The sequence below is a fragment of the Molothrus aeneus genome, chromosome 7 (genome assembly GCF_037042795.1).
Source record: "Molothrus aeneus isolate 106 chromosome 7, BPBGC_Maene_1.0, whole genome shotgun sequence".
Classification (NCBI taxonomy): domain Eukaryota; kingdom Metazoa; phylum Chordata; class Aves; order Passeriformes; family Icteridae; genus Molothrus; species Molothrus aeneus.
Window position 1 is genome coordinate 3,870,883 of NC_089652.1, and position 22,986 is coordinate 3,893,868.

General features: G+C 43.5%; 1 protein-coding gene across 1 annotated transcript in view; it reads right to left on the reverse strand.

The window, feature by feature from the left end:
• Positions 1–22,986, reverse strand: part of SPAG16 (sperm associated antigen 16) — a 384,053-nt gene that overhangs the window by 113,218 nt on the left and 247,849 nt on the right. Inside the window, exon 14 of the mRNA XM_066554035.1 lies at positions 10,997–11,062. Within this exon, the coding sequence (XP_066410132.1) occupies positions 10,997–11,062 (66 nt within the window). The remainder of the gene's footprint in view (positions 1–10,996; positions 11,063–22,986) is intronic.

The window sequence follows — 22,986 nt, forward strand, 5'->3', positions numbered from 1 at the left end:
AGTATTAGAAATGTATTCACAGAAGATTACCCAATTCTGAATTCCAGTAAATGTATGAATCTCTCTCACAGTTTTAATGTATTTCAGGTAAAAGAATGATCAGTTCAACAAATCTCATCCCATTATTTTGAGAACTACTTCACAAAAAAACAGATAAATATCTATGGTGGGCTGACACTGCTGGGTCCCAGGTGTGTCCCAAACCCACTCTATGATTCCTTACCTCAGCTAGGCAGGACAGAGAGAAATAGAACAAAAGTTCTGTGGGTTGGATTAAAGACAGGGTGATATCACTCACCAAGAATTGCCATGAACAAAGCAGACTTGACTGGGGGGAAAAAAAATTAATTTATGTAGGAGAATGGAGGAATGGTTAACAGGCTCAAAACAACCAGGTGGGAAGTGAGGTGGAAACAGGATGTTTCCCTTTTTTCTGTCCCTTTTTTCTCCTTCTTAAGATGTATTGTAAGCCTGACTGAAAAATTCCAGTCAATGCCTTCTTACCTGCCTTGTTGTGTCTGGGTAAGTTGAAGTTCCTGAAGTGCCTTAGTCTGGATGTTGTTTTACATTTTGCCAAATACCTTATTCTACCTTAATGTTCTAAAGTTTGCAAGTCAAAGTTTGTTATTGAACCACCTGAGAATTTAGTTGTTTCTCCCATTCACTGCCCAGATTAAATCAAACCACCCTCTCCTGAGCCCACTGAGTGGGACAGGACATTCCACCCTCATGGACCTCACTGTCCCCATGGCCCTCAAAGCCTTCACAGTCCCCATTGCTCTAACAGCTCCCACTGCCCCCACAGCCCTCACAGTCCCCATTGCTCTAACAGCCCCCACAGTCCCCATTGCTCTAACAGCCCCCACAGCCCTCACAGTCCCCATTGCTCTAACAGCCCCCACAGCCTTCACTGCCCCCACAGACCCCAAAGCCCTCATGGTCCCCATTGCTCTAGCAGCACCCACAGCCTTCACTGCCCCCAGAGACCCCACAGCCCCCATTGCTCTCACTGCCCCCACAGCCTTCAGTGCTCCCCCAGGCCCCACAGCCCCCACAGCCTTCACTGCTCTCACCCCATTGCTCTCACAGCCCCCATGGCCTTCATGGTCCCCATTGCTCTCACTGCCCCCACAGCAGGAACCCTTTAGGGTCCTAAAGCCCTCACAGTCCCCATTGCTCTAATAGCTCCCACAGCCTTCACTGCCCTCATAGACCCCACAGCCCCCAAAGCCCTCATGATCCCCATTGCTCTAACAACCCCCACAGCCTTCACTGCCCCCACAGACCTCACATGCCTTCACTGCCCCCTTCATGGTCCCCATTGCTCTAACAGCCCCCACAGCCTTCACTGCCCCCACAGCCCCCGTGGCCTTCACAGTCCCCATTGCTCTCACTGCCCCCACAGCCTTCATAGCCCCCACAGACCCCACATGTCTCACAGCCCTCACACCCACGACAGCCCTCAGAGCCCTCACAGAGCCCACAGCCCTTACAGCTCTCAAAGCCTTCCCAGCCCTCGGAGACCCCACACCCACCACAGCCCTCACAGCCCCCATGGCCCTCACAGCCCCCACGGCCCTCACTAACCTGAGAGTTCTCACAGATCCCACAGATGTCTGTAGCAGACCAGAGAAATGGTTGACTGGCTCAAAACCACCAGGATGGCCACTGCTCCTTCTCCCTGTCCGCTTGAGTCTTAGTCAACCTCTGGGTCACACTGAAATGGTGGTGGCTGAACTATGGCCTGTCCCAAATGGCAGTGACTGAGCCATGGCCTGCCCCGAAATGGCGGCAGCTGATCCAGAGCCTGCTGAGGGCTCTGACATGGCCATGACTGAGCCACGGCCTGCCCTGAAATGGCGGCAGCTGATCCAGAGCCTGCTGAGGGCTCTGACAGGGCCATGACTGAGCCACGGCCTGCCCTGAAATGGCGGCAGCTGATCCAGAGCCTGCTGAGGGCTCTGACATGGCCATGACTGAGCCACGGCCTGCCCTGAAATGGCGGCAGCTGATCCAGAGCCTGCTGAGGGCTCTGACAGGGCCATGACTGAGCCACGGCCTGCCCTGAAATGGCGGCAGCTGATCCAGAGCCTGCTGAGGGCTCTGACATGGCCATGACTGAGCCACGGCCTGCCCTGAAATGGCGGCAGCTGATCCAGAGCCTGCTGAGGGCTCTGACATGGCCATGACTGAGCCACGGCCTGCCCTGAAATGGCGGCAGCTGATCCAGAGCCTGCTGAGGGCTCTGACAGGGCCATGACTGAGCCACGGCCTGCCCTGAAATGGCAGCAGCTGATCCAGAGCCTGCTGAGGGCTCTGACATGGCCATGACTGAGCCATGGCCTGCCCTGAAATGGCAGCAGCTGATCCAGAGCCTGCTGAGGGCTCTGACATGGCCATGACTGAGCCATGGCCTGCCCTGAAATGGCAGCAGCTGATCCTGAGCCTGCTGAGGGCTCTGACATGGCCATGACTGAGCCACGGCCTGCCCTGAAATGGCGGCAGCTGATCCAGAGCCTGCTGAGGGCTCTGACAGGGCCATGACTGAGCCACGGCCTGCCCTGAAATGGCGGCAGCTGATCCAGAGCCTGCTGAGGGCTCTGACATGGCCATGACTGAGCCACGGCCTGCCCTGAAATGGCAGCAGCTGATCCAGAGCCTGCTGAGGGCTCTGACAGGGCCATGACTGAGCCACGGCCTGCCCTGAAATGGCAGCAGCTGATCCAGAGCCTGCTGAGGGCTCTGACAGGGCCATGACTGAGCCACGGCCTGCCCTGAAATGGCGGCAGCTGATCCAGAGCCTGCTGAGGGCTCTGACATGGCCATGACTGAGCCACGGCCTGCCCTGAAATGGCAGCAGCTGATCCAGAGCCTGCTGAGGGCTCTGACAGGGCCATGACTGAGCCACGGCCTGCTCTGAAATGGCAGCAGCTGATCCAGAGCCTGCTGAGGGCTCTGACATGGCCATGACTGAGCCATGGCCTGCCCTGAAATGGCAGCAGCTGATCCAGAGCCTGCTGAGGGCTCTGACATGGCCATGACTGAGCCATGGCCTGCCCTGAAATGGCAGCAGCTGATCCTGAGCCTGCTGAGGGCTCTGACATGGCCATGACTGAGCCACAGCCTGCCCTGAAATGGCGGCAGCTGATCCAGAGCCTGCTGAGGGCTCTGACAGGGCCATGACTGAGCCACGGCCTGCCCTGAAATGGCGGCAGCTGATCCAGAGCCTGCTGAGGGCTCTGACAGGGCCATGACTGAGCCACGGCCTGCCCTGAAATGGCGGCAGCTGATCCAGAGCCTGCTGAGGGCTCTGACATGGCCATGACTGAGCCATGGCCGGCCCTGAAATGGCACCATCTGTCCACATGGCAAACCTTGCCCTGCAAACCCAACACAGCACCAAAACAATATGCATTCCTACCCCTGATGGACTTCAGCTGTGCGTTCTCAATTATTTCAGATTAAATCAATCTGATATTCAAGTACTTTCTAACAGTGATATTTATTCAACCACAGATTAATTGCATTATCATAACAGAGAAGCTTTTCCAAAGTAGGTCCTACTTTCATGCTTGCATAAATTCCTTTTAAATCCAGCTTGATATTCTACAAAGCCACAATCTTTGCACCACAGATTCAGCACTGTTCTAGGCACCCTGCTTCCCTTTGGCCATGATTTGATAAGTGCTAAATGTATTCTTACCAAATACAAACCTCTGGTGTAAATTAATCCCATTTCTCTACCCCATGCTTAGTTTAAGCCCATTTGAAGACAGCTTTGCACAAACATTGTTGGAAGAGCTGTTCCTTGTCCATAACCAATGCAAATCCAATAGCACCTATTTCAAGAGGTGGCTCTGCCTCACAACTCAGTGGTTCCCAGTCCAGGCATTGACAGCAACAGCAGAGCAGGTAAAAGTTCCACAATTTGTCAAAAACGTGACTGTCACATGACAGAGTCACAGGGCAGAAGGTGGGGATGCTGTGCTGCCTTCTCATGTGTTTTAGAACATAATCTCCCATGAAATGCCACAGAGAGGCAGGTTGGACCATACTGCATATGGGAAGTTCAATTTTGAAGAATCCAGGTGGATCTTTGCATTCTGATTTTGTTTGTTTTGCAAAAGATGAGTTTAAGAAACAGCTGGGAAAAAATGAATTATGCAGGGGTCTGGACCCACGGTGTACATCTGCCACAGAAAAGGCTAGCGTGCTGGGCCAGGAGATGCAATTTAGAAAAAATCCTTATTCCTTAAGATACACAAATTAATTCTTCTCCTCTAAGAAAGAAGGGCAAAGTTTTCCACAGTGCTTGTGGTTCTGCATGCTAAACAGTACTTGCTTCATGTACTGTATACACAGAGGGTCACATTCACTGCAGAACACAGAAACAAGCAAACAAAATCACATTAAAAGAGATAATCTCTCTTTCATTTAGTTAGCAGCAAACAGACATAACAGTATGTTTATATTTGTAAATAGAAAGTCTGAAAACATAAAAGAAAATACTGTATAGTCAATTATTATCGGTTTCTGCTGAGGATCTTTCAAGGGCCAATCTGACCTAGAATATACAATTCTTTACAGTATTGTAAAAAGACTTTAAAGTTACTCAAACCCAAGTTATGTCAAAGCCATCTAAAAATGATGCCACTTTTTTTCTTCACAGGCTTTACAGAGCTGTCTGAATCCAAATGTCAGTGCATTACCCCAAATTTTTATCATGAAGTGTTGAGACGAAGCTTCATCATGTGCAAATAATTACATGAGAGCAAAATCTGATTAAAAGCTTCAATTAGAAAAGTTCAATATTTAAGTATTTCATTTACTGCTGGTTCAAAACAAATGAATGAGACAGCATGATGACAGACACCTGCATTACTTTCTATCCCACATTCCTCATCTACACCATCATCATGTGGATTTCTTCCCTGTATCCAGTCTAACCCTACTCTCTGTCAGTTTGAAGCCATTCCCCCTTGTCCTGTCACTCCAAGCCTTTGTCTCTCTCCATCTTTCCTGTAGGCTCCCTTCAGGCACTGAATTTCTCGATGGGTAATGAATTAATTTCTTGATTGGTTTGAAGTACTCTCCTAGAGACAGCCATGAGTAAGAGCAAAAGAAGGTCTTCTAAAATCTAAGCTTCCCCATGTTTGTTTGGGTGAATTTTACAAGATAGTGTGGGCTTTACTGTGAGTCCACCACTGCATGGTGACAACAAAGAGCACCAGAAGGGATTGTAAAAACAGAACTAAAAAATCAACCCTGTGGTAAATCATAGAATCACAGAATATCCTGGCTTGGAAGGGACCCACAAGGCAAATCAAAGTGCAACCCCTGTCCTGCACAGGGCATCCCCAAATCCTACCCTGTACCTGAGAGCATTGTCCAAACAAAACAGAGATGCAAACCCTGAGCATGGAGGAGAGAGGTCCTGTGGCAGAATGAGCTCATCTCAAATCTCATAATGCAAAGGCTTGAAACAAAAGAAGGCAGATTTCCTTGAGCTGTGATTATTTTTAGAGTTTGTAAACTTGACTGGATTGAGTTTAGAATCTTCAAACAGGTTTATGTTTATTTATATAGAATGTATTTATATATGTTAGAGAGAATAGAAAAAACAGGTAATGCCATGTTTTCGAAGTCAACTTGTGCCTTGATGAAGCAAGCTGCTAGGCTAAGATATTTTTAATGATTTTTTTTTTCCCCCAGAAAAAATTATAATGGGGATTTTGATCCAAAAATAACCCAGGAAGACAAAACAAGCAGAGAGTGAAGGAACTGCTTTTTGTGTGATTTAGGAGTGCAGAGGCAAACTCCAGCAGCAGCCAGTGCATTTACTGACACTGAAGGTTTCTCAGTGCCCATCAGCTGCTGCACGTGGCTTTTGTCCGCCCTTGGCTTATTGAGGTGTGTGACACCTATTACTGAGTTTTTCTTTGCAAATCATCTCTGATGAGAAACCTGAAATGGTGATGGGAAACTGAATGACACAAACAAGATGTGACATTTCAAAATCAGTCCTGGATTTGTGGGTTTTCTAATCCCACTGAAGGGCCTTGGCTGTGAGACTGTCTCTTTTCTCAAGGACACAGGGATAGAGTAACTCAGGAGAGCCACTCCCTTCCAAACCAATGCATCCTGAATTTCCTTGGCCTTTAACAGTTAAATAAGTCCCTCCAGTTTCCTCACAGTAAGATCCAGAGGAATATTTTTACTTCTAGGCTATCTGCTGGACATATTTATCCAGACTTCTACATTGAGTATCAGAGTTGGAGAGCAAAAATATACAAACTGATCAAAAGAAAGATGGACACTCCTATTCTATTCTATTCTATTCTATTCTATTCTATTCTATTCTATTCTATTCTATTCTATTCTATTCTATTCTATTCTATTCCATTCCATTCCATTCCATTCCATTCTAAATTTTTCTACCCCATTCTACTTGAGTGGCCTCAGAACATGTAATCAGGTCTGCACAAAATGTGTAAAGCAGGCCCAGTGCTAACTGCAGGGTCTGTGGGTAACACAGGGAGGATGGCCAAGGGAAAGGAGCACTCCAGGAAACTTACACCCAAAATTAGAGAATAACATGACTTTGTCAGATAATGGATGTAGATGTGAATTCCAGAACAATTTTCAGGGTGATTCCCTAACATCAGAAAGAGCTGTTTGCCACCAAATGAAATGGGGGTGTTTTGACACAGATTTTTGTTCCTTGCTGTGACAGAGAAATGGAATAGATTTTTTTTTCACTTCTAACAGTGTTTGATGGCCTGAAAATTGTTAACTAATGATAATAAAAATCTGTACTTAAAATGTAATTCAGTCCTGTAATTATATTTCTTATGCATGGAGACAGAAATAAACTAGAGGAAGAACCTATTAGCCCTTTTGCATGTATAATTGAACATGTTTGATATTACTGGGTAACCTTTGTAAGCAACTGGCTTTGAGTTTATGCAAAGAGGTGAACACTTTGAATACATAAATAACAATAGGACCAGATAGGTTTTTGATTTTGTATTCTGTTCTTTTCTTGTTTGTGTCTGTTAGATGCAGTCAGACATCCCTGGCTTTATCTGGCTATCCATAGAAACATCTGAGAGATCTGACTTTTGCATCATTTGGGTGCAGTAATGAATAAGAACTGACATCAAATATCAATATTATTGGCCCAGCTAAATGGTAGCTGACATCCAACTGGACTGCTGAGGAGGTAAACAAAATTGAAATTTTTTTTTTTTTGTTTAAAAACTGTCTGACATTATTTGCCCTTCAGTAAATCAATGGAGGAATGACCTAGATGCTGTTTGCATTTTGGCCTGGGGAGGTAAAATTGGACAGTTGTTCTCAAGCATATTTTTTATAGTCTTTTGGGTTTTCCTAATATAACCAGTAATTCTAAATATATATATATATTTTTTTTTAGGGAAACTTGGTAAGCACTGTAATGATTCCTGAACCTGCAGATATGACACAAACACAGCATGGCATACTTCTATTTGGACACAAACACATATATACAAACACATTAGGGAGCAAGCCTTGTTCTACTTTAAATTCATGACTCAATCAAGCATCTATAGTCTTTATACTTCATTAGCAGAGGTGATTTACCATTGTAAAGAAGGAACAGAGCTTACCTGAAATGCTGCTTGGGCCATATCCTAGTGAAAAATAAGTATCTGAAACATTTTTCTCTACAAAGTTACTATGTTATGGAAACATGAGACTAAAAGGGATGGTAACAGTAACTTTTAGGAGGAAAGGTGCAGTTTTCTATGTCCTCAATTCAAAAGCAGCTATGTGAATTTTGCTCAGATTTTATCAAACATTCCACAGGCAGAGAACCAACTTGGAAAAGTGCAGGATTTAAATGCTGCTGGAAGTGTTAAGTGCTGACATAACCACGAGAGCAGAGGTTTCTCCAGGGCACGGTGACTCCTGTGTCCCAACAAGGCAGGACCCAAAAAATGAGCACATTCCAGGTGCCAAGCTGACAGTTCTGTTCCATAGAGAGCAGTCTAATTAGGGAATCAGCACTAATAAGAGTTCTGGCTGCAAACCTTGTCCACTTAACTAAAAAACTATTAACTACAGTTTCAGAAGCATGGTGTAGTAAATAACTCTGATTTAATCAGTTTCACAGAGGTTAATGAGGATTTATTTAATTTGTATAAATGCATTATTCTCTTTTATCTTCTTCTTCACACAATACTCTTCCCCTTAATATTTGGACATACTGCCTGGATGCCTTTCTGATCTAACTAGAAAATGTATTCCTTGCTCTTGTGCAATTAGAATTTCATATTTTTTTTAAACTTCTTTTGGCATCAAGCAGCCTGAGACAGGATTACCACAAGTCCACTGGAGTGATGTAGGAGCCCACTCAAACTGACCTATGTCCAAGCAGAAAAAGGAGTGAATCCCTTGGGATCTCTCTCCATTACAGCTCCGCACCCAAAGAGTGTGACCATGTAGGCAACACTTCTGGCAAAGCATGGGATGTGCAGACCTGTGACATTGGGATATAAGAAAATATAACAAAAAAAAAATCTAAGTAGGGATTTTTCAGCAATCAGCCTTCAGGTTTATAATTTTAGACTTCCTGGGCCAGGTACAAGCATTAGGTTGGACACTCTGGAAGTAATGTTGCACTTTGTCCAAACAGTTCATGATCAATTTCCAAAATATTTTCCATGAAAGTATTGTTGAAAATATGATTGTTTTTACAAAAACATTTTTCCTCATAAAATATACATTTTAAAACAAAAATATTGACACTCAAACCACCATAATCAGCTTGCTTAGGGTGGAGTATTTTAATCTTTTGATGAGCAAGCACTAGAGGGTAAGAAAATAGTTTTCAAATGCTATATTTGGCTGAAATGTAGCACTTGCTTTGCCAGCCAGCTGTGAGACAACTGTTATTTGTACAACTCAAGGCCACTACTTAATTTTTCAGTAGCAGAATTAACTTTTACAATTGCAATCACAGCTTCTGGAGTTATATTCTTCACTCTGACCAGTGCTGCACCAAATGTTTCCATTTTTACTAATTCAGTCACTGAGAATGTCAACCATTGATTTTAGTCTAGAGTTAATGCCAACTGTAATATTCCTTACCATAACTAAATGCTTATCTGAAAGGTTATCAACACATGGGCTTCCAGCTTCCTGTTAATCATTACAGGTCTCATGAGGCCCTTTGTGAATTAATACCCACATTAAGGACAGTGCTGTGGTATCTCTATAGGATTTCCCTCATCATGCTTGCTCCTGTGTCCTGGGTTGTAAGATGTGTGCATTCCATCCCCATCTGTCAGAGGTGGGGCAGCTCTCTTCTGTTCATGGGGCAGTTCTCTTTATCTCTCTCACAACCAATCCTCCCTCCAGGAGATCTCTTCTGTTCATGGCCACTGAGTGTCCCTGCATGGCTGATCAAATTCCATCATCCCACTGGGAGATGCTCTGCCCAGGGGAGGAGCCAAGCATTCCTACCTGGATACAATCTGACCCTGGGAACACCACAGCAGCCTTTGCCCACTGCATTCCCAGAGGAGCAGCTTTCTTCTCCACTGCATTTCCAGAGGAGCAGCTTTCTTCTCCCCTGCATTCCCAGAGGAGCAGCTTTCTTCTCCCCTGCATTCCCAGAGGAGCAGCTTTCTTCTCCCCTGCATTCCCAGAGGGAGATCAGGCCCATCTCTACCACCGTGGGGCTTCAGAGGAAAACTCCCCCCTTGTGCAGGATCCCTGCTCCAGCAGAACCACAGCTGGCACTGCAGGAGGGCTGAGCCACCATGGAATGGGACTGTGCCACCACCCTGACACACAGCGGGTCAGGTTGTATCCTGACTCTGGCAGTGGTGTTCTGTATTACTGCATTGTTTATTTTATTTTTATTTTCTTCCCTAATAAAGAACTGTTATTCCTACTCCCTTATCTTTGCCTGAGAGCCTCTTAATTTCAAAATCATAATAATTTGGAGGGAGAGCGTTTACATTCTCTATTTCAGGGGAGGTTCCTGCCTTCCTTAGCAGACACCTGTCTTTTCAAACTGAGACATCCTGTTCAACAATCTCTGTTCCCCACCTCTCAGTGTCTCAGGGCACTGAGAGGCAGGTTGTGCCTGTCAAATACAGATAGATGCACACAGCCAAGAAAGAATTAAGATGCCTTGGGAATTCCTATTCCCCTCCCTGACATCAGTTTATCCCATACCTTCTGCTGTGCCAGCCCCTGGGGTTTGCCCTACAAAGGGCTGGCAGAGCAGTTGGCAAAGCAGCAGCTGATACTCAGCAAGAGGAGAATATTCAGGATCTCCAGCAGGAAAAATTAGTACCTTGCTCTGCCTGTAATGAAGGTGCCAGTGGGAGCACAGGAAGCAGGAACACCACAAAGTTCTTTTTCAGGAAAGATGGTCTCTGAGAGAAAAGGCTGCTCGTGGTAGCAGATACCAACACATGCCTCAGCACTTCCACACCAGCTTTAAAGAGCAGTGTGGCCAGGAGAGCTGCAGGAATCATATATCACAAATGTTTAGGTCAGAGTATTTCATATGGCCTCTTAGAGCCATTTGGGAGAAATTCCTTCCCTTCCAAAGTTATCAGTCATTCAGACAGCAGTCTGTCACCAAACCCAGTCAAAAAGGTTCATTTCAGACAACAGCTATAAATAACCACCCAGGGGAAAAAACCCAACAAAAAAATTCATTTAAATGAAGTAATCAATGATCCCAAGAGAGGAGACTGGCTTAAGCATCATGCACTGATCCAAGGAGGAAGGAGGGAGCAGCAAGGAGAGGGCAGCTCTATTGTAACAGGCACTGGGGCTCTGCTCTAGCTGGCAGGTGGGACCACTCTGAGCCACCAGATTCTGAATCCAGCCCCAGAGGTCTGTGTGTCACCAAGGAGCAGGACATGATGGGCCAGAGCAAGGAACATGATGGTTAAAGGGAAAAAACAAAAGGAAATCTGCATGCAGAACTTACCTTCCTGTTGAATGTAGCATGATTACAGGAATGCACGTGACCCTGGAATGTGTAAACACGGAGACCCTAGGAAAGAAACAAACAAAGAGCATTTAAACGAGTTACTGCAATGTAAGTAATGCTAGAGCCTAGGTGTAAACAGAAAGACCTTGATTTTATGGCTGTGTGAAAATCAAGACACACTGTGTGATACAAAGCCAGCTCCTGGTTGCTGGAACAGGACCATTTTGCACCATTACTAAGGATGTATCTCCTCACTTTCAATGGCAGCCAGCAGAAAAGGTGCATTCAAATATCCCCAGGTAAAGCCATGCCCTGGCTGGAGGGCTGCAGTTAGAGCGTGGAATTGCTCCTTCCAAAACACTCAGGCACTGAGTCAGTACATGCCTCTTGGTACTCCACACACACCAACTGAGGCTTCCTTAAGGAATCACAGGCATGAAATCAAAATTAATTCTCTTTTGTCATCTTCCACATTAGGCCATAGGTGACCTACATAGTGCAGTAACATATGTCAGATGTCATCATTGATATCTGGCTTGTTCTCCCAGTACAGGAGCCATCCAACCACAGTATCTCCTGCTAAAAACCCTGAAATCTTCAGGATGGCAAGGCACAGGTATTGAAAAGAGATGCCCTTCTCTGTTTTCATAGAAACCAGTGGCTTCATGGGTTAAAAAATACTTCCTGTTAAAAGTGAAGCCCAGCTTAGAGCAGTGCAATCGTATACTGAAGAACAGATTTTCCCTCTAAGAAAGCATTTTATTAACCAGCAATTGAAAAACAGTTTGTTGCATTTTCAAAAAACCCAAACACAAGATCTGAAATTCCACTACTCATCCTGGTCTTGAATAAATCTCACAGGAGCAGGGGTAACATAGGTTAATCATATGTCTGTCATGCTTTTGGAGTTTATATAATCAGCCTAATCCGATTTTATTTCCCTGATTAAAAAAAAAAAATCACTCCTACTCTGACATAAGAAATTTGAATTCTCTTTTTCACTGATAAAACCTCCTACATTTTATCATCAGCATGTCTAGCAGCATATTCTCACTGTTTGCAACAAGCCCTTTCAGAAAGCAGTTAATGAGCTTTGACCACAAAGTAATTCTGGAGGGACACTCCCCAATAATGCTCTGTGGTTCATATTATATCTCTGAACCACTTAGGAGAACTCAGCCCAACAAAGCAGCAGTTCAAGGGGATTACATTGTTGTTGTAAATATCTCAGGGGTTAAGAGCAAAGAGGGGAAGGAGCTATTGAGGCTGAAGAGCACTGTTGATGAAGGAACATATGGGGATTCATTATCTGCAGATAAATTCCAGTGGAAAACTAGAAGACAGTTCTTGAACAGAGAGATGCAAAAACTTTCTCCACTCCAAGTAGTGGGGATAAAAAAAAATCTCATTACTGTAAGAAGCTGCTTGAAAAGCCTGGAAATAAATGACCTTCTCCTGTATGTGATCTTTTGCCTGGACTTGAAAACCAAGGAGGCTCTTTCCAGTCTTGCTCATATGGCATTAGAATACAAATCTCTGATAAAGCCCAGCATTTAATGCTGCACAGAATTCCTTTAGTTTAAAAAAAATGTCACCCAAAGGAGGGAGCAGGCTACTTTGGCAAGTGCCATTTTGTATCTCATTGTATTTTTCATTTACCTCTCTGTGTTGAAGTAGTTCCTGTCCAAGGCCACATGGCTATTGTGATCATACTAGGAAATTGGTATTATTCCCATAAAAGTATTGCAAGGCAACAAGAGAAAAAGGCTCTGAACTATTAAAAGCTCTGTATTTAAAGAGCACACCATCCACCTTGAGCATAACAAGGTTACCAGAGCACAGTTCTTGAGTCCTCCATGGTTTTCAACAGAGTTACAAGGGGAAAGAGTGCTAAAAAACCCACTCCAAAAGCCCTGCATATTTATAAGATAGATATTAGATATAGGCTGGATATCAGGAAAAAGTTCTTCCCCCAGAGGGTGCGGGGCACTGAACAGGCTCCCCAGAGAATGGGCACAGCCCCACGGTTGCCAACAGACAGGGTGGGATTGTTGGGGTGTCTGTGCAGGACCAGGAGCTGGATTGATGATCCCAGGGGATCCCTTCCAGCCCAACAGATTCTGTGATTCTGTGATTTCTAAATAATAAAACATGAACCAATAAATGCTGATACAAGGAAAATGTTAATAATTATAAATTCACTGCTGGAATAGAAATGTGATTACACAAAATTCCCTAAGATTGACAGGCAACTTAATTTGATAATGGTAAATGGATAGGAGACAAAGATAACCAAACACACATAAGCAGTCTAGTGAGAAAAAATGTCAAGGATATGAGATGTACCTTGTGGCCCAGCAGCAATATCGATTGCACCCAGCCCATGGTAACAAACCAAGTGTTGGTGCATGTTTTGCATGTAAAAAGTAGCCTTTGTAAAATAACTGCTGCTGCTCAGCAGGGTGTAGTATTTACCCTCAGACACTCTCAAATACCAGTACACACACAGCAACCTTTCCACAAATACACAAAAAGCATGCTGTCACAAACCAGTGGGAAAAAAGAAAACCACACAGATGCTGCACAAAATGGATGTGAACTTTCAGCTTTCCCTCCTTAAGTCGATTCAGTATAAGCCCTCTGAAAAGGATTTTAATAAAAGTAATAATAATGATAATAAAAGTGAGACAAAGGCAATGGTTCTGCAAAGTGTTTCTCAATACTATCAAAACTTAATTTCCAAAGTACCACTTTATTTTTATTCAGTGCACAGCTCAGGTTTTCTTTACCAACACTGGGAAATCTGAGTTTTGCAAACATAAAAACAGATCTGGAAAGCTACTACTTGGCTGTAATACCAAATAGTAATAGATATTCTGTGGACCAGAATTCAAGTTAACACTGAGCTTTCAGCACCAAGAGCTCAGCAGCAGGTTAATGAAATCCCTTTTGCACATGCATTCTGCTTTTCAGGCTTTAATTATAAAATAATCCACTATAGCACCACCAGTGCTTCATGCAGTGTGGAACTGAACAGGGTTCAGTTGCAACCTGGCTGCATCTGCCATTTCAATGAGTTTCTTTACGGTTCAAGTTTCTTTGAGGTTCAAGAACAAACATTTGGGACTTCACAAGGAGAAGAGCAGGGAAAAAGAAGGAGATTGACATTAGGACAGTTTTTAGTTAGGGGAAAATTATGGTCCTTTGCTGTAGCCTCAAGGTCTCACTGACCATCACCCCTTACAGAAGGAACAATCCCAAACTGAGAGCAGGAGCAGCAATGAAACAGCAGAGCAGAACTCTGAAATTGGAAAAAGGCCCATTTCCCCCACCTTTAACCCATGGGGTCTAGCCAGTCTCATTGCATTGGACATGCCAGCAGTATAAATCATGGAAAATACATTATTATCGTCAACTGAGTCTTGACTGAAACATTAATGGAGGAAGTGTGAGTTCCATTCCCTCCTTGAGCTATTGTCAATTACATTAATCACCATCCAGTCTTCCTCTGCAGGAAATACATTGATAACAGCAATATTCAAAGAAAACAAAATATGAAGTGATCTTCATTGTTGAGATTTTGGCGGTTTTTACTTATTATTCCCACATGCACACGCACATATAATTTTCCAGTCTGAAATCCAGAAATTAACATTAGAATCAGTGGTTAGAAACACTCTGGCATTATGTTGTGGAGCCTATCAACCCTTCAGCTTCCACTGAATGCAGGCATTAATTGCCTGCCTTGGACTGGAGCTACCTAAAAGATTCCTGAGAGAGAAAACATTCCTTTGTCAGAATGAAATCTGGTATTGTGGAAAAGCAGCCTGATCTTTGGAGCTAGGGATCTGTGAGCAGTAATCCTGCTGCGAAAGTAGTTAAACAAGGTTTCTAAATTCAAATTATTTTTTTGTTCCTACTTTCAAAGGATAAAAGCCCAAGATTTGGGAATCAATAGTAAAATTCTGCTGTAAATCCTTCCTATTGTGTATCCACATAGATATAGGAATACCAGGGTAAGACAAGACAGGCTGAAGACAATCGTAATTAATTTGCTTCTTTGCATTGCAATAATTAAGTTCCACCTTTAACTATGTAACACAGCAGCTGAATCTTCCTGTACTTGTTTTAATTACCATTTCAACAGCAACAAACTAAAATTCCCAGACTTAACAAACCATACTTCATGCACCTCTGGAGAAAACAGTCAAAACCAGTAGGGTGTCATTTGAAAGCTATTAATGTTTCTGAAACTCTGCTCTTTTGGTTTTCTTTCTGGATTTTGAATGCTTTGCTGTATATGAACATCTGACACGAACAAACTCACTTTGCAGGTCCAGAATCAAATGCATTAGATCAAGCTGGGTGTAATATCCTAGTCACAATAGGTAATTATCTTTATGAGTTTGATATGAGCTTTTAGATAACAACATTTGAGTATGAGATTTATCTAAACAGTGTTCAGATAGGAGATTTATTTGTAATTTCTTGGTTCATTTAGAAATTAACTCAAAGAAATAATGTTCATTCAGAAGGACTAAACTGAGAAAAGTGTTCAAACCATGAAGCAATCAGCTGTGGAAATGTTCACCTCATTCTCTTTATTAAAAACAAACAAAACCTCCCAACAGTTCTTCATGAAAGGTTTAATTGTGTTTGGGGGAAAATGAAAGTTCTGAGCTTACATAGGTAGAATTTTCCCAGCAAATCAAATATTGTAATGCTTTGGAAGCTCCCTTGGCTGGACCTGAACTTTTCCTAAAGCAGGGAATGTTCAGTGTCCTGTGATTTCTGGCTACCAACTCACTTGGAAGCTCTAACTCTCCTCCTTCCTTGTTGGATCTGGACAAGAGTTTCCATTTTCATAGCTAAGTGCAAAATTAAAACTGGGCATATTTCTCATTCCCATGCCTTATTCACAATATGGCCTGGCTGCCTCAGCCAGCACTGGGGAGCTCCACAGGGAATGAGGCAGATCCAGCAGAACTGTGGCTCCACCATCCCTCCTTGCCATGAAGCGGGAGACATCAAAAAGGACTTGGATCTCTTCACGAGAGCAAGAGGTCATTTTTAGGAGAGAGAAAACTCATTTTCATGGGAATGATGGGTAAGCACAAAAACTGGAAGAAAGAGCCAAAGAATGTCTGCCTTTTCTAGCACTTTCTTCCCCAGCCCATCCCAACCATACAAGGTTCAACAAGGGAAAGTGTACCTGGGATGAGGCAACCCTGGGTGTATGGACACACTGGGAAATGAGATGCTGGAAAGAAGCACCCCAGAAAGGGACCTGGGGATCCTGGTGAGTTGGATCTGAGTCAGCAGTGCCCTGGAGCCAGGAGGGACATCCCTGTCCTGGGGGATCAGGCCCAGCACAGCCAGCCAGGCTGAAGAGGGGACTGTCCTGCTCTGCTCTGGCCTGGGGGGAGGCAGTTTTGGGTTCCTCAATGTAAGATATTAAGCCATCAGAGAGCATCCAAAGGGCAACAAAGATGGTGAAGGGCCTTGAGGGGAAGGTGAATAAGGAATATCTGAGGGCAATTGGTCTGTTCAGCTCAAAGAGACTGAGGGGAGACTCACTGGAGCCTGAAACTCCCCTGTGAGGGGAAGAGGAGGGGCAGACACTGATCTCTGCTCTGTGGGGACCAGTGACAGGACCCAAAGGAATGGCCTGAAGCTGTGTCAGGGGAGATTAGGGCTGGATATCTGAGGAAGGTCCTTTCCTCAGAGGGTGCTGCTGAGGCTCCCCAGGGAATGGGCACAGCCCTGAGGCTGCCAGAGCTCCAGAAGCATCTGGACAATGCTCCCAAGGATGCACAGGGTGGGATTGTTGCAGTGTCCTGTGCAGGGCCAGGGGTTGGATTGATAATCCTTGTGAGCCCCTTCCAGATCAGGCTATTCTGTGTTAATAACTCATTCCAGCAGCCCCCTGCACACCCCAGGCTCTGTGTGTGTCCCCTCAAGGCCAGTCCTGCTGGCAGCCAGCGCCACTGTCCATCTGCCCCATCCTGTCCCACTCCCAGCAGGCAGAACCCCATCCATCTCCCAGTCAGACCAGAGGCCTCACAGGCACATCAGTGCAGTGCCTGAGCAATGAGCACTGAGCAGATCTGGAGAACAGTTCTGCCATCTGTCACCACAGAGTTTGCTCCATAAACTCGAGAACAGAACCCTCAGTGCAAAGTTTGCTTCTATTCTCATCATTTGGAATAGACCTTGGGGGGAAAAGAATCACACAGAGAAGGTTTCTGGATGTTAGAGCAGGGGTAAGGCCAGGACATTACTCTGATGTTTTGTAATCCCTTCTTTGGGGAGTAAAATTAACTTGCCACCATTTGTGTGCTCTGTTACATGAGGATTCACAGAGGCAGGTGTGTGCACCAAAACCGAAGTACATCAGCTGACAGGGGCTTTTTTAAAAAAAAAATTGTTATTCAATTCATCTTCCCAAAGAAATGGAAAAGAATTTTGAATCTCTTTAAAATGCATGAACTTCTATAACAACTTTCATACAGTGAAACATTAAAAACTTGAGAAGTAGCATTTTTCTAAATCTGGTAGGTAATAAAAACTAGAAAGAGAGCTCTGCCTGCCAGCTAAGCCAAACACCATGCTCTTCATCACAGAGCAGCCTTCCTTTCACTGCACAGTTAGTAACACCTGTTATTAAATAAATCAAAAAACTTAATTAACCTTGCTCTGGAATACCTCTGAATTACCTCATTTGTGGAGGTCTGAACTTTCACCTGAATGTAGTATTAATATACCTTTTACACTGATGATGCAGGCATATTAATCTTTCATAATTAGGATGAGAAGTATGTTTCTAGGCCAAGACCTTGTATGCTAAATCTGTTCAAAGTGAACCTCTAAGGCTCTCCTAAAAAACCTTAAAAACAGGAGTTTATAGTAGAAATGCTGACAGATTATATTCTTGCCAGCATAATACAACCTGACTCAAAGATAAATGTTTCATGAATTAAAAAAGTTGAAAAAAGCTCCTCTGTTCAGCTTTGTTCTCAAGATGAAAGTGAATTATCTTTTTGTCTTCTACTGACACTTGGATTTTTGTACTGCAGTGTGCAGAAAACTGTAACCACAGGCAATATTTAAACAGACATGACCGTGTGGGATTCTCTGCACACTCAACTCCTGTAAGAGACATCAAACTTCCAGCTGCATAAGGAGGAACAAAGGTTTGATGGGAAGCAGATCCTTTCTTGTCCCTGCTTCTGTGAAGAGAGGGAAATGTCACCTCCAGTTGAAGAGATCACACAGGAGCACAGTCCCACCTGCAGGGCCCGACAGGACAGGCAGGGAGGGCAGGGAGAAATGCCTTTGCTGGACCCATCATTCCTCTACAGAAAATAAACAGTATAAAGGAATCCCTCCAAGATATTGGAATTCTGTCAGTGTATTATTGCCCTGCTTGGTGCTGGGGTCATTAGCAGAAGCTGCTGCATCTTCCTAAGGATCCATAAGGCAGCTGAACAGAAATCACCCTGCCAGCAGCAGGAGAGCCAAATTCCAGAAGTGCATTCCTCCTGCCCAGTGTGACTCTGGGAGTTTCAAGGCTCCAGGGAGGGAAGGATCAGCAGTTCAGGGCCAGGGATGGCCAGGGAAATCCTGCTGTGGTAACGTGAGCTGCAGATTAACCCAGAAACTTTGCAGCACTTTCAATTAACTTGGCATTCCATTGCTTTGCAAAACAGAGCAGCCATTTCCAGGAGAGCAATACCTGAATGACAGGAACCTGCTAGGGCTGCCTGAAATTAAACACCACGAGCTCTATTACTTTAATGTAAAAAAGATCAAAAAGATGAATTATAAATGAGCAGAAGCTTCTGGTGGAATAGAACTGGAAAAGTTACAAGTGTAGTGCAAGCATAGAAAAAATACAAAATCATTTCTGTTGGCCTTGAAAATTAAATTATATGAAGGCAGAATAAAACAATGAATACACTATTTAATTATATATAAGAAAAAGTGAGAGCAATCCATGTGGGAAATAATTTCCTCCTTACCTGACTATGAGAAGTTGCATATGAGCCTGAAGGGCTTTAGCGCTCTTAAAAACTGAAACTAAATTTTGGCCAAAATGCCAAATTGTTGCCTTCTGTGAATTCCTATCAGAACAATGATCATTTGTTTGTAGCAGGAGAAAGGAAAAACTAAGTGGCTTTAACTGCAAAAGTCAGTACAGAGATAAAAGCAGGTGGATACACAGCCATGTTTATTAGAGTAAGACAAGGGAGGTGGCCCAAACATTAAAAAAAAAAAGAAAGAAAAAAGAAAAAGCTCAAAAATTTCTTCCCTTCAGAGTCAGCATAAATCAAGAGTAAGCCAGTAAGATCAAAGTTCTTACTTGTCTGACAGCCATTGGGAGAGGGTTTACTTCTATTGGAATAAAGAAATTTGTAAGCCTGCCGCATTCACAGTGTGAATTTTGTTCTGGCAGTCTCCATGCATCGAATGCATCTCAGTCAGGTTTCAAATGGCAGATGCACAGCAAAAAATACCAAGAAAAGAACAACAAAACAGGGCAAACCTAACAGAACATGGCTGCAGTTCTCTTCCACCAAACAGCACTGCTGAACAGCTTTGCAAAGGCAGACTCTTCTTTGATTTCTCCATTAACCAAGAGGAAGGGAATTGACTTCCCAAAGAAGAGGGCTTGGCAAAGGAACCAGGATCTGAATGGAAGGGGAAAGCACACCTCCTGCTCACCATGATCTGCTTTTCCCAACTACTGCTGCTTTGGGAATAACAGCATTGCTGACCTGAGTGACCAGGATCAGAGAATAATCCAGACTATTTGGCTACCAGCAATGAAGAAGTTACTAATTGGAAAAAGAAGCCCCTGCAAGAAAAAATCAAAATAAGGAAAAAAAGCAACTGTGTAGTTTAAGAAAAGTCTTTAGATATCAAAATTAAAATGAAAAAAACACCAGTAGAAGAGGAGAAAACATTGCAATTTGCTCTTACAAACACACTGTCCACAGATTGTCTACACCAGATCCTGCTTACATCATCCACAGATTCTGACTGAAAGGAAAAAAAAAGTTTGTAAAAGCCGATCGAAAATATTCCTAACCTTCTCCAATTTCAAATTCTGAATTCTGTAAGTATTTGAAACCAAATTCACACCAACATTTTCAGCAGTCAAATTTTCTAGAGAAAAAAGAAAGTATTACAAGAAGATCTGGGTAGTGATGGAAGTAGCTCTCTTTTTAGTAAGTCTGCTGGATATTTAAGCTTTATTTTTTCTCATAGCACTGCTGCTGCAAAATAAAAACCTGCATTCAGTCCTGATACAAATGGAATTAGGCAAAACACCAATTTTGAAATTCCTACTGCTTTAAAAAGTTTATTGATCACTCCACAGCATAATTATTTTAATAATTAAAAATATACTCTAGTGGCTTAGCTTTGTTAAGTTTATGAATGTTCCCCAATAAACTTAATGACTGAAAAGACATATGAATAAATATAGGTTTTAATCCATCAATACTGGCACCAGAACTGGTGACTGAACTTTTGGGATCAGAGCATGCAGCTATTTATGTCACCCTCAAAGGAACAAGAGTAGAGAGCTAAACTAGAAAATCCTCACCCCACAACAAACCAGATGTCATTAAAAAGTCATACATATGTACATAAATACATAAATCCTTCCTGTGCAAGGAGCTGTCAAATAATAAAAAAATACTGAAAAAAAATGATTCCAAAGCAACATGAGATTTTCCTAGAATGTGTTTGTCAGGCGTGATAACAACGTTTAGCAACTGAGAGCAAGAGCTCTTCACCTGTTTTAGCACTGTTTTCCCAGGATTTTCTCATCCTGGCAAAAGACTGCAGTGACACTGAAGAGAAACAAAACTCCTGGCAGCCTTTTCAGAGGCCTCTAGTAAAATTACAGCATGATTGCATTACCTCTTAAATTAAAAAAAGTTTCTCACAAAGTTCAGCCTGTCAGAGTTGCCAGGATTAGATATGGGACCAAATGTATTATGACAGAGCTCAATGCTGTATAAATATTAGATCCATTATTCAAACAGCTCACAGGACACCACCAGCTTGATTTTACAGTCACAAAATCTCCCTGTGAAATCTCTGCCCTGGGATTTTTCCCCAGGAAAGGAAAGGAAGGCTGTGGCATGGGCCCTTGTCTGAGCAGCAAGGAGATGTAAACAGCAGGGTCCCACTAAAGCAGCCTCAGACAAAAGAATTGCAGCCTTGGGCTTGGTGAGTTATTAGCAGCAGCCGGCTCTGTAATTGTCAGTGAAATAATCTCATTGACACATACAAGTTAGGAAATGGAGGGCTCATTAACAAAGCCTCCAGCCTTTATTAGATCATATAAATAACCAAGAGCGCCTGCAAAAGATCGATTACGGCCTTTAAACGTTTACTGAATCAGTGTTTAATTAAGCCAATTTTAATATGCAAATCAAGCCTAATTATCATCATTTGTCAATGTTAGTCTGCCTGAGCTCTAAACAACTACAGCTGCAAATATGGTAACACCATCATATTTCTCTTGCTTTTCTCCCCCTGCAAAGAACTGCAGAGAACACGACTGAGGTGCACTCTCCATGTGTATGAATGCTTTCAACACCACATTTCCATCCACTGTTTGAAGGTCAAAAAAGTGCTCAGCCTAGCATAAAATGGAGTGGAAATGTTATGCATTTTTTCACCCACTATTTTGCACAGTGCTTTAATTAATGTATTTCCTACCCCAACCCCTCTGGGAGCTTCTTTTCATGAATATCTATCCTTCTTCCATGCAGTGATTAAATAGGTGGGTTTCTAACACAGACTTTTGTCACTCAGAAGCTGATATTGGGACTTTTTTCTCTTCCTATTTCCTCTGCCCTGGGAATGGTAACCTTCTCATGCTGAGAAGCCACAGCACTATGGCAAATGAAATGAAAGTGGGATGCAACCAAGAGAACAGTGCAGCCTTCAGCATTGTCATGGGAGGAGCAGCTGGGGAGAAAACAAATGTCTGTGTTCTGATTCTAGGAGTAAAATTAAAGCCTCAAAACCTCCAGGAATTTGTTTTGGGAAAGAGGGTGGGGCAGCTGCAATACAATCCTGGTAGAAATCATTCCCTTTTTCTAGCACGGCTGCTCTCCTGATGCCACAATGAGCTGCACAGATTAAAAAGAAGGAAGGGAAGCACTGCCTGCTGATCACAATTGCTTTGTTGCTGGTGCTTACACTGACAGTGAGGGAAATATGAAATGCTCCTGTTTGCAACGTTCCACAATATAGAAAGTCACTTCTTTGTTTTTCTTTGCCATTATGTTTTCTTTGCTCACATTCCCACCACTTTAGAGCCTGTAGCTGCCAAGCCCTCAGCTGGCTGAGGGCAAAACAAGAGCTTTCTACTTTTACTTTCTGTAATACATTTGGTATTTCTAAGCAAAACAAGTCCTCATGGAAGGAATAAAAGGAACATGCGGTTACAAAAGGCCATGAGTATCTCAAGACAGAATGAATAAAAAATGTAACAATCAGAGGAGAAATGAAACACAAGAGACAACTTGAAAAGCCCCCAGTTCAAATGGTAGCAGAGTGGCTTTCACTGGCATCTGGACTGGCTGGTGGATGAAAGGGCTCCCTGCAGGAACCACATTTGGGTTCATCTGGGTGGAGATCTGTCAGGAAGTCACTTCCCAACTTCTTTTTGAAAGGTCTTCTCTGCAGACAGCCTTGCAGAACAGGGCATGTTCAATAAAATCTGGCCATGTTATTGTCCACACAGCAAGTTCACACTGAAGCTGGGTCAGAATAAAGCAGAAATTTGGGATGGGGGACAAACCCTTAGGTAGGAGGAGCCCCTGGCCTGTGTGAACTGCAGGCAGTGAAGAGCCAGTGCTGGAGAAGGGGCTCCAGCACAGGCAGGTACCAATTCCCTGCATTCCCCATATGTTCTCAGGGAACTGTACAGGGGCACAGGACTCCCACAGGGACTAACAACA